We start from the raw sequence: 12,964 nt of genomic DNA, 5'->3' as shown, positions 1-12,964 counted from the left end.
GATCAAGATAGAAGAATAAAAACGCAACGAATATGTAATTATACGATTTCCAAGATTTCACGCTCTCTCAAAGACAGGAAAAGGTAATTTGCGCATGTGGACACGCTCATGGCACGAGCTGTGCGCCAGTATCAAGTTCGCAACAATGAGGGATTTAACGCTCACTCACTATTTTCAAAGTAAAGTACAGATTTTGTATTGATACAGGACATCAAGTATTGAAAACATTGGAAGATATTTTCCGCAAAATAATACATGCCATGCACAATGAGGATCACACACGCTCTTAACACGCTGCTGCTGGAGCGTAGGAACCTTTCTTCCTCCGAACACGAATGTGCTGCATTTTATTTTGAAAGGAATACGTAAAGGCCGTGCATTCACCATGATCAACCTGACAGAGCACACAGTAGCAGCTGCTATCAGCGTCCCACATCTCTCCTGGGTACCGTTACCAACAGCGCGTAGAGAATCCCGTTCCTTCCAGTTCAACAGAGAAGCCGGGATACAGGGGAATCATGGGAATACTCCAGAGCAGCCGCAGAGTATACACCGCATTTGTTGACGTAAATATGGGAATACAACGCTAAATGCTGACGGCAAAAAAAACACACAAAAAAACACGTCGGGCTACTTCATCTCCATCTCCACCATTTTGGTTGTCGGTGATGGAGCACATCCGGACGCCCAAGGTAACAACACTCTGCATTTCAACACCAGTGACTCAACCACAGCTCGCTCTGTCCTTCGTCTTTGTTTCTTTAGCGTTACCAATGTGACCTTTCGGTTAGCGTTTTCTTCTAACACACTAGGTCCTCCCCCTCTATCTCCATCCATATTTCCTTCTCCTCTGCCTCTATTACACGGCACCACTTCGATCAATGATCTGTATCGCTAAAGCTTCTCCGCCTGCAGAAAGGCGTCCTTGATCCCGGACACCATGCTAGCAGTAGGCTACATTGTAAAGCACCTTGTGTCCAGACGGTGTCACCCTGTTTGCTTTTCGCTTAGAGAATACTAGCATACTGTTTACAGGAAACATCAAATCTCTGCGAAGATAACAGTATGTGTCCGATAATGGGCTCACCCATTGCATCCCTAACGTAGCTAGCATTTGGCTATAATGATGCTCATTGTGCTACTCTTGCCAACGTTTTTTCTTTTGAAATATAAATATGTAATTATATTCTGCCCAACCTGATGTAGCATTGTGCTGGTCCTCATTACCACATATGGTCTGAAGGTGTCTATAAATATGAATTAGTTATTAGGACATGCAACGTCGGCCTATGCAGAATCTGCACTGATTACAGTAACAAATCCTCACAACTAGTGTAAACACTCACTGAATGACCGTGATTCATTTGAGCTCGATGACATCTGTCGAGTCATGCCAGAGTGAGCAGTTACTACTGTGTGTGTGTGTGTGTGTGTGTGTGTGTGTGTGTGTGTGTGTGTGTGTGTGTGTGTGTGTGTGTGTGCGCGCACGTCTTAGTGAGTGAATAGACATATTTCCTAACTATTCTTCATGTTTGATCCGTGTATTTTTCCATCTCAAAAAACGTGTGCCTGTGGTAGGTGGAAAATGTGCGTCTCCTAGACCGGTCGTCTGGACAGAGAAAGGCCAGCATCGGGACTCTCTACCTTTCTGCCACGCACACCATCTTTGTAGAAAACAATCCTGACACACGCAAGGAGACATGGGTAAGCTGGAAGCAGGGCGCTGCACCTTTTAGACTTAGGTGGATACACAACAGCCTGCATTGGATTTGAGATATCCTCCTCTAAAGTCAATCCTTGCTTTCTTTTTTACTTTGCTGACTCGTAACCTGCTTTTACATATTCCTTTATCCATGTATCCACTAATTATAAACATAATATCTTCCAACTGAAAGTGAAAGGCTATAGACATTTTGTGACAGAAAAATGATCTGCAGAGAAGCTTTTGTTTGACAGTTAAATTTGCTGGAGACCCTCATTAATTGGATCATGTACCGTATTAGTCACAGAAATATCAAAATAGTTTGTCCAAGCAAGATGTTAAAAACATGTGTTCCAATTATGTGAACGGCTGAAGAATTGAAGACCTGCAGAATGGCAACACCAAGCCGTGTCCAAAAAGTAACGTGCAAATTAGTTACTGCCAAAGATGTTTCAATTAAAATCAAGGATTTTTTTGTTTATTACTTAGTTTGGAAATTATCTAAATACATTGAGCAAATCCTGTATGTATAGAGAAGCACATGCATGTTAAAGGAGTTGAAGAATTGAAATGATCACAGTGACACGCACTGGCCTTTGGTCTTGCAGCTAAAATATGTCATTCTACAGCTCTTCTGTATTATTAAGATATAATTGTCATGATGATAGGGCACTAGGAAGCTAGCTGTTGATGAGCTTCAGTACGGGTTGAAACAATCAGGCCAAAATCTTCAGCTTACATATTAAAGAAAATCTACCCAGCACTGTTTGTGTAGACAGATTGTGTGTTGAAGTGCAGAGTTTCTAGAAACAGGAACGAACGATGCCCCCCTTCCCCATTTCAAATCTCCTGCAGGCGGCGGTGGAGGATACTGTCCCCCTGGACCAATTAACTTGTGTAAAAAAATGACAAAAGCTTCTTCTCCTTCTCCTTCTCCTTCTCATCCTCCTCCTCCACCACCACCACCACCACCACCACCACCAAACAGCATTCCCGTCCTGTGAGAAAACCCCATATACTATCTGAGTAATATAGCTCAGAAAACAGCTTGTGTTAAGGCTAGTTGTTTTTAGTGCTGACTGACATCACTAACTTCTATTCACATTAAAGCCCCATTAGTTATTTACAAAATGACCTGATAGGGAACATAAAACACTGTGTGTGTTGTGTTTTTGTGCAGCTCTTTCTGTTGGATAATTGTACAGAGGTGTGTTTCAGGTGTTGCACAGTATGGTGAGCAGTGTGGAGAGGCCACCCACCATCCCTGCAGGAAGTCAGTTGATCCTGCGTTGTAAGGACTTCCTGGTCTTCCAGATCCTCATTCCGCAGGAGAGGGACTGTTTGGACATCCACACCTCATTGGTCAGATTGTCACGGCCAGGTGTGTGCATGTATTTATGTATGTTAGTGGTTGCATTTGTGTTAGAGTGATTTCATGCACAGAAAGACTTGTCTGGCAGGGTGTGTGTGCGTTAGTGTACTGCTTTTACAGTATGTTAGGATACTGATTTAACATGATTTTTGGCTCCTCCCCTCAGAGAAGTACAGTGAGCTGTACTGCCTGTCCTTTAATCCCAATGTGAACAAAGTAGAGAGAGAAGAGTCCTGGAACTTCATAGACATCATGGCCGACTTCAAGAGGATGGGAGTTCCTAATAACTTATGGGTCGCTACAGTGGCCAACAACGAATACAGGGTCAGTCTATTTGTTACTTTGTGTGTAACGTGTAGAAATAAGAGTCAGGTATTTAATTTTTTTTAAATTTTTTTAAAGAAGAGGAACAGAACAACCCAACAGTTGGGCAATTGGAATTTTTGAAAAGAGATGATGGGTACATTTATGCTAGATGATAGTGTTAGAGATGAAATATATTTCATAAAACAGGATGGAGTTGAATTGAATGTGTACCTCTATTACAGCCATACTCATACTAATATATTCTTTCTATGGTTCTTTTGTTATTTGGAGTGATTTTGCCTTGTATCCAGGTCATTCACAAGGTCATAGATAAGATAGTACGAGCCTTCCTTCAGCACTGACTGCTTATCAGCAGCTATCTACGTTCTCTAACATGAGAGACAATAACCCTCTCAGAGTGAGACCACTGAGTAACTTATTAACTCAGGTTTTTAGCTGGACCGCCGCATAGCGGGGCCAGCCCTCTAAACGCCATAGTCTGTCCCTGACTTAGTAAGTAACACCATTGGTCGGTGGAGTGTTAGCGCATCTCCATCGACTTCTTCAAATTAAACCGGTGCAGCAGGGTTTTCACTTGCAACATTTAACAATGGTGTCAATATTGTCCAAGGTAAAGAGAAGCATGTCAGTCAATACTCAAGACTAACTTTTCAAAGTGGTGGCCAAGCCGGCAACCAGGCATAAGCTTTCAGTTGCCGAAACTGATATTATGGTTGTCCATCATTTCAGAGATGATCTCCAATCTATCTTGATCCCCTCTCACATACAGCTGAAGAGACAGGGAAAGCCAGCACCAGAGCATGTGACTCTAAATATAAAATATCCAATATTTAAATATCACTACTTCAACAAATATTACAAATATATATATATATATATATATATATATATATATATATATATATATATATATATTTATTTATTTATTTATTTATTTATTTATTTTGCCGTACATGTTTTGCTCTTTGTTGTCCATATTTAGAATGTCCCTATTTAGTATCTTGGCTTTTGGTGGTAAAATAACCAAATTGGTTGCCAATGGCAACCTTCACTGTGGAGCTCTGGTAGGTGAAGAGCCTTTTAAAGGTGTTTAGTTATCTGGGTTAGCTAGACTATAAATATTATTAGTATTAAACACTTTTCATTCTTAAAAATGGTCAATTCCAAATGTTTCGTGATTATGTGGTATGCACATTATGACCCAAGTTTAGCACAAGGACTGTACTGTAGGACCTCGCTAGAAATAGTCTAACACATAACCTCCTGTAGAAAGTTACACAAACAAGATGCAACACGTTAATTAGTGAGCTGCAGAGGTTCTGGTAGACATATTGTGTTGCCTTTGACAGAACTAAGCTCGCCGTTTCCCATTGCAGTTGAAGGGATGTCATTGAAACCACACATTATGTGTCTCCTCTTCACTAACACACATCATTTTAAACGGAAAGGAGAAAGTGATGCTATTAATGTTTGCTCTGAATGAAAGCCGAAGGACTTCAAACATGCACATGGATGTTCATCCCCATCAAACGAATTCTGAAAAGCCTTCAATAGCCAAGAACACCACTGTACTATATATAGTGCATTAGTGAGAAGCCTTTCAAATGCTGGTAACTGTAGTAATTGTATAGTGAAAATAAACATGAAGCAGCAGAGTGACCATTTATGTAATGTATAGTAAGGACTTCATTAATTAATAAGTTCGGCAATATTCTGTTGTATTCTGTTATTTTGTTACTGTCAACAAATGCCATGAAAAGACCCAAATCAACAATGAATTGATCTTACAAACAATGATTTGCACTCCGTGACATGTTTCTATTCAGCTTGATCCTTACATTAGATTTGACTGCCATCCACATTATCTCTTAACATACACAAACATAGTTCTGAAATAACAGTTTCTGATGTGTATCAAAAGTGTGAGTGTTTGTCCTCTTCCAGGTTTGTGATACGTACCCTTCACAGCTATTTGTTCCAAAGCTAGCCACATCCGCCATCATCGTGGGCAGCTCAAGATTCAGGAGTCGCGGGCGATTCCCTGCTCTGTCCTACTTCCACCAGGACACATTGGTCAGTGTGATACACACACACACACACACACACACACACACACACACACACACACACACACACACACACACACACACACACACACACACACACACACACACACACACACACACACACACACACACACACACACACACACACACACACACACACACACACACACACACACACACACACACACACACACGGGACTGTTAACTTATCCTTTGAGGAGGAGTTGAGTTGAATTATCCAGATCATCACAATCTAAATAAATTGATGTTTTTTTTTCTTCTACTTTTGATCTTTCTACTGATGCAAATGGAAACATCATTGACTACATCTGTACTCGTAAAGTGATAAAGAATATGATAATTCATTGTCATCCAGGCAGCAGTGTGTCGGTGTAGTCAGCCACTGTCCGGCTTCAGTGGACGTTGTCAGGAGGATGAGATGATGCTGCAGGTTGTGATGAAGTCCAACCCGGGCAGTGACCACATCTATGTGGTGGACACCAGGCCAAAGGTATCTTCTCCCCCACACTCTTCCTCACTCACACATCCAAGTATTATAAGTTAATAATAAAAATATACTATAGAGCTATTTTTATACATATATTAAAAATATATATATATGAGCTAATATTCACATACAGTTATCTGTGTGTGTGTGTCCAGCTGAATGCCATGGCAAATCGAGCAGCAGGTAAAGGCTATGAGAACGAGGACCACTACACCAACATCAAGCTGCAGTTCATCGGCATTGAAAACATCCACGTTATGAGAAGCAGCCAGCAGAAAGTCATTGACGGTGTGTGCTTGTGTCTAGAACAAATTATGCAAAGATGCAGCGGGAGGTTGAAACGGGAAACAGTTGTTTTCAAGTTATCACACAGATCTGCTATCAGTAAATACTTCAGACTTTCTCTGATATAATCTCTCCCCATTTCCCTGTGTGTGTGTCTCTCTCTCTCTTCAATGCAGTGGGCGAGATGAGATCTCCGTCCATGACTGACTTCCTGTATGGTCTGGAGAACTCTGGTTGGCTCAAACATATTAAAGCCATAGTGGATGCGGGGCTCTTCATAGCTAGGGTGTGTACACAGACAGACATACACAAGCAGACACACTCTCACAGCAACCATAAACATTTCTATAATCTGTGTAAATACAACAAAGAACCAATGGTGATGAACAGCTGGTAACTAAATGATGTGTCATGCTGTTACGGAGATGGTTACAACATAATCTAATTATCTTGAGGCAGCACACATTTCAGGAAACTAAATTGGGAGAAAGCATGATTAGGTGTTTACTGTTAGGTTTTTTTTATTAGTTGGAGGGGTAGTTAGTTACCACTAGATGCCACCAAATCCTGCACACTGACCATTTAAATGGCAAGAGGAGCCAACTGGAAATACATTCCCTGTTGTGTAAACCAGTCAGTGGTGGGCCGTCAGGGCCTGCTAAGCCTTCTCTGCTGGCCTAAACAGAATCACAAAGTTTAACTTTAATTTTTTTGTATTTCTATTTTTTTTATAATTAAAAGTTATAACTATTTTATAATTGAATTGTTTTTCACAGATACACTACATGTATTACAATAATCTTTCCCTATTAGCTTATTTTCTCATTGCACAGCTCCTGTGTTTGCAACAGAGCGCATGCTTGTTAAGGGTCTGCTCACAATCACATTTCACCTCTGTTTCTCTATGGAATCGAGAGCTAGCTGAAATTGTTTGCTACTGTAAATACAGGGCTGTTTTGGGTCTGAATGCCTGTTCAGGTTGCTGCTGTCGTTTAACTGCTCCCCCCACCCCACCTTCTCTCTCTTTAGGCTGTGGCCGATGAAGGTGTCAGTGTGTTGGTTCACTGTTCAGATGGCTGGGACAGGACGGCCCAGGCCTGCTCTGTAGCCAGTATCCTGTTGGACCCATACTACAGAACCATCAAAGGACTCATGGTAACACACACACGCAATGCTGACAATTCTTATTCAAAGACCATCTCAGTTTTCTTCTCTGATTCTTGCTCTCTGTCCTTTACTTTATATCTGTTCCTCACCCCTAGGTGCTGATAGAGAAAGACTGGGTCTCCTTCGGACACAAGTTCTCCCACAGGTAACTGTGGTCGTCTGACATAAACAGTGTTTGTAACATCATTACAATAAGTATTCTTTATTTTTAAAGATGGCCAACCAAATGGGTCAAACCAGTCAAAATCAAAACTACAATAAGACAAGTTTCAGGCAATGATAAACAGAAAGTGTATGTCTCTTTTGGTTAGTTTGGCTTTAGGTTAGTTGTTGACTTGCCCATAGGTGTACATATGAGTTTGAATGTCTCTTTGAACCCTAGAAAGGATAATTACAGATAATGGATATAAATCACATTTCCAAATTAGAGAAACAAAGAAATGTGCATTTCTGTTAGAGAAGAGAAAGTATATGTTTTACTATAGAAAATATAAATAATACAGAATTTATCAAGACAAAACCTAAATATGGAGACAGTTGTAATTTTACAAGAAGGAATATAAGCCTGTTTTTAATCAGCCTGTACAAAATAAAGGAACGTTTTCTTTCTCTCATTGACGTAAATAATATACACCACTATTTGAGAATGTATGGTAATAAATAAACTTCCATCATTAATTTTCACCATTTCTCTTTTTGTTATTTAGCTACTGAATGTGTGTCTTATCCATCTCTTTAGAATTGAGTTTTGTTTAAGGGTGTCTATTGTGATGACAGTTAAGATGGAGCTGTATCCCTATAGGTACGCCCACCTGGATGGAGATCCCAAAGAGGTGTCGCCTGTCATCGATCAGTTTCTGGAGTGTGTGTGGCAGCTGTCTGAGCAGTTCCCGTGCGCTTTTGAGTTCAACGAGCGCTTCCTCATCGCGATACACACAAACATCTACTCCTGTCAGTATGGGACCTTCCTGGGCAACTGCCAGAAGGAACGTAGGGACATGAGGTGTGTGTGTGTGTGTGTGTGTGTGTGTGTGTGCGTGTGCGTGTGCGTGTGCGCGTGTGCGTGCGTGCGTGTGCGCGTGCGCGTGCGTGTGCGTGTGTGTGTGTGTGTGTGCGCGCCCACTTCTATACTTGACACTGATGTATTCTTGTTTATCTCATCCTTTGCACTTTTTTGGTTTGTCAAGGACTGTCACAAAAAATACATAAAAGGTCAAAAGGCATTACAGCTATAACCGAACAGTTCCACATCAGTTAAATTAAGATGCTTTGAGCAAACAGTACTGTGTAACCAGGCAGCAACCTCCGGTTATGCCGAGTGAAACCAATGCGGAAGTGTTTTAAATTTGCATTCTCTCTACTAGCCATCAGGGCCAACTCTGGTTGCAAATAATATCTTGATTCTATAGAGGTTTATGAGAAAATTGCTCTACCTTTTACTTGATTTATTTCCTCAGTAAACATGAGTTCATGGTCTCTATTGCTAGTTTCAAGTTGTATTTAATACAGCATGATGTAACATGTAACACCACATACTGTAATCATTCATGATCCATCCATGCACAAGTCTAGAGGTCTACCAGCGAGTAGGCTAGATGATTTCATACAGCCATTATAAACAGTGCAGCATCCTGCTGACTGGTGTGTGTGTGTGGGTGGTTTGGCTACAGGCTATATGAGCGGAGTCATTCCGTGTGGCCTCAGCTGTGGAAGGACAAAGCCGAGTACACCAACCCTCTGTACAAAGATGAGTTGAGCCAGAGTCAGGGCTTCCTGAGACCCAACACCACCCCCTACTGCTTCAAGTGAGCTACTGCAGCCACTGACACCACATTTGCCACAGAAAGCTAAACGTATTCTTGGTTCAGTATTGTATGATAAATATGTAGTAGTACAAATTCAAATTTGTGTTAAGTTATACAAAATAGTGTGTTAAACATTAAACAACCTAAACAGTTTTAAATGTATTCTTCTGATCCTTGTCTCCAGAATGTGGAAGGGTCTTTATAACCACGTGGAGAAATCAACGCCTCCTCTCCAGTCACCTGTCGACTTTTTGTCTGCTGTGAGGGAGGAGTCCCAGCAGTTAGAGGAGGAGCTAACCAATCACCAGGAGGTACCGCCAGGAGGAACCGCCCACCACCACCCCCTGGGCTCCAGACAAGGCATACAACACAAAAAGACACCACCATGACCCCTATTCAACATCCGTAGCTCTAAAATGAATTTGAGAATCTGTTAAAATAAAATAGATTGAGATAAAATACAATTGTCAAAGCAGAAAGTCCAACTAAAATCATGTAGTTATTCTCCTTTTGCCCAAATAGATATAGCTTTTCTAGAAAAATGCTAAAAGCGCTTTACATTAATTAATTCACCCATTCACACACTGATGGCAGAGGCTATAAGGTGCCACATGCACAATCACAAAATTAGGGGCTCAGTATTTTGCCCAAGGACACTTTGACGTAGACTACAGGGATCAAACCAACAACCGCCTGAATAGTGAAGGACCCCTCTACCTCCTGAGTCACAGCTGCTATTAAAATCATAATGTCTCATTTGTGCCCTCATCTAAACTGAGTAAATTAGCACCCTAAACAGAGAACCAGACAGGCACCTATTTTCTTTTCAGGAAGCCAACAGTGAACGTTACATACACAGTCACGTACATACGTGTCCGTCCGTGCGTGACATGTCTATCAGCCTCTTCTGTTCGTGACGTGTCTGCGTGGCGTGTTCGTGGATGTTTGAGTGGATGTTTTCTGTGCAGAATGATGCATGTGCAGACTTGAACACTAGAAGACTGTTTTTACATTAAGTATGAGTTTTAATGTGTACATGTGAGAAATATTTTGTTTGGAAATCAATATGAAACTCTCACAAATGTGATGGGCTTGAAAGCTGTTGAGCGCACACACTGAGAAGTAGGAAATATCTTGTGTTCAGAAGTTAGACTGATGAAATGAAATATATTTTATCATTGTTGATTCTGGATTTTATTGAGGGAGACGGCTTTGATGTAATGTTTTTTTAATTTAACTTAATTTAACTTTTTGTGGAAAGCATATATCAAACATAAATTATTATTCAAAGCAGAGTATGTGCTAAAACATGTCAAAGAGGAGATTTGTGTATATTCCACTTATAGACACTTCAATGCTGCTATCTGGCAGTATTTTTCCAAACTGAGGACAAATTGAAACAGTGTACATATTTGTGGTTTCTCATTAGACCAAAGTCTGACATCCTCAGGCAAGTTTGAAGCAGAATTAGATATTAGCAAATAAATGACAGATAATCCCAGTGAGAATGAGTTCTGTCCTTAAATTCTACATGTCCCACCTCCTAACCCACTCAATAAATATGTGTATATAAAATCATGTGTATATAAAATCAGTGAAAGAGGAGTTTGTCAACATTGCTGATAAATAAATGGAACACTTCTTTAATTAAAGAAAGTGCTTGTTGTTTTCTTGTCGCTGCAGAGGATAGCGGCCCTAAAAGGGAAGCCAATCACATGGGAGGAAATCAAGGTTTCGAGGAAGAGGATTAGCCACCTGCGGCAGATGCACCGAGGGCCTGACCCGCCCACCACTTACACAGACCCAATCAGCAGCCCCGCACAGGACCACAGACCAGCCCTCTCCTCTGAACCAGCCAACCAGAAAACTCAGACCAAGGACCCCGATCTTGCCCTGCATATAGGGCTGCACAGCCAGCGTAAGAGTAATAACCCTGATGACCTCTCCACCTGCAGCGGCCTGGAGTCGGGCGTGGCCGACCTCAGCAGCAGATCGTCCAGCGGTGGGGACCCGGACTCTGATGAGGCTGTCTTTACTACTGCCTGACTGGAAAAAGATAACCCTGCTTCCTGGCTGGGAGGTGAAAGAGTAGTTGTGAAAAAGATTTCCCTCCACACCCAGAGGGGCAGAATGTGACAAGTTAAAGATGGCTATGGGCTGAAAGAGGGATGGATTTTATCTCTTGATAATCGAGCTGTGATCTCAATCCTTCTCGGTTTAAAGGGAGTCACAGATCATTACTGTAGGAAGAAACCTCACTGGCTGTTGTTCAGTTCACCTTTTTGAAAAAGGCACTAAAAGACCTTTCATTTGACTTTTTCCAATTGCATTGTTTTGTTGTAGATAGCCAGAAATACTTTTTTTTTTAATGTGGATTTGTTTTGTAGGTGGCTCAAAAACTGTCACTTTGTTTAAGGAATGCACTATTACTACTTTTAGACTTATAAATGTTATATGAAACCAGCCTGAACTAAAACAGGACAGTCCGATGAAACACTTAAATATGGACATATATTAAGGTTTATCCAGGGAGTTTGTTCTACTAATCATCAACAAACACGTCCCCTCTTCAAGCAAATCTAAAAATGATTTACAAAAATGTACTGATATCAGTTACGTCATCTCTCCTTGAGTTCCTTGAGCTATAACTTACCTATTCCACAGTCTAGACCAAGTTGAGGGGCCCTAGTAAAGTTCTACAGCTCAGTAATGATACGATTACATTTTCTCTGGAAAATGATCTTATTTGTAGAGGAAAGCAGATGAATGTTTTCAGTGAGTTTGAGGGTTTCAGATGTGGACCCAAAATCATCCCGTTGAAGCTTTAGTGCTGAATGAAAGAACAGAAATCAAGCTGGAGAGTTGCTGCTTGGGGAAATGTAAAATGTTCCTTTATGTAGTGTAAACACTGGGAGGCCATCGGCAACTACAACCACTCAGTTGTATGTCCCTGACATGAACTTAGATCAAACCTTTTCTTTGGTTGCACTCAAGTATTAAATTATTCTTTCTCTTTGTAACTCTACTTTCTCCAAAACCATATCCCTTCATAAACTGAATCTGCCACTAGGGGCCAGTATGTATACACATTCAAATATAAGCAGCTTTGTTTTTTTTAAGTGAAAAGTTACTTTCCCAACCATGATGGAGGTGTTGATGAAGAGAATATGTCCAAGATTTACAGTCTGAAAGGATATTTATAGAACCAGTTTGAAGTATTGGTCATTAACAAGGAATAGGAATCAACAAGAGCAGAATGTGACCAAAAATATTAATGTTTATTTGAATCCATTTATTGACTTGTGTTTAGGTGCAATACCATCATTCTATATCCACACTGATGTTATAATATACATCCTCAGCCTGAATCATCCTTCAGATGAGAATCATAAAATCCAGTGAAATCAGATAAGATTTTTCAAATGTCATTATATAGACTGTCTAACTGACGTTTAACTTTATAGTTTGTGTCCTTTTCAGGTTATCTGTAACTTTTCTACATTCCCATTTTGATAAAGTATCAAGAAGATATAAATAGATACTTTACACCATATACAGTGTTTGGACTTATTAGAGCACATTGCTATTCATCGTAAAGTTGGCTGAAACCCGACTATGACTATGACTGGACAGACTACAGGTTTTAGGAAAACTGAGTTTACACATGATATTCATACAGCCAAATCAAAAAATAAGAGAAAAGGTTTTGCCATCTTTCCATTGTTGGAATAT

At 40.6% G+C, this 12,964-nt stretch overlaps 1 protein-coding gene across 1 annotated transcript; it reads left to right on the top strand.

Moving 5' to 3' along the window:
* Positions 1-668: 668 nt before the first annotated feature.
* Positions 669-11,475, top strand: mtmr7b (myotubularin related protein 7b; the record flags this gene model as incomplete). Its single annotated transcript, XM_079219833.1, has 14 exons — positions 669-692; positions 1,579-1,704; positions 2,921-3,083; positions 3,241-3,398; positions 5,346-5,474; positions 5,844-5,978; positions 6,131-6,263; positions 6,437-6,546; positions 7,290-7,415; positions 7,523-7,572; positions 8,230-8,430; positions 9,098-9,232; positions 9,417-9,543; positions 10,916-11,475. 14 exons carry the CDS (start codon positions 669-671, stop codon positions 11,276-11,278), a joined length of 1,980 nt encoding a protein of 659 aa, XP_079075959.1. The 3' UTR covers positions 11,279-11,475.
* Between the last annotated feature and the right edge of the window lie 1,489 nt (positions 11,476-12,964).

This window comes from Taurulus bubalis, assembly GCF_910589615.1.
Source record: "Taurulus bubalis genome assembly, chromosome: 6".
Classification (NCBI taxonomy): domain Eukaryota; kingdom Metazoa; phylum Chordata; class Actinopteri; order Perciformes; family Cottidae; genus Taurulus; species Taurulus bubalis.
Note: the sequence above shows the minus strand (reverse complement) of the source record. Positions and strands in the feature narration are given on the sequence as shown.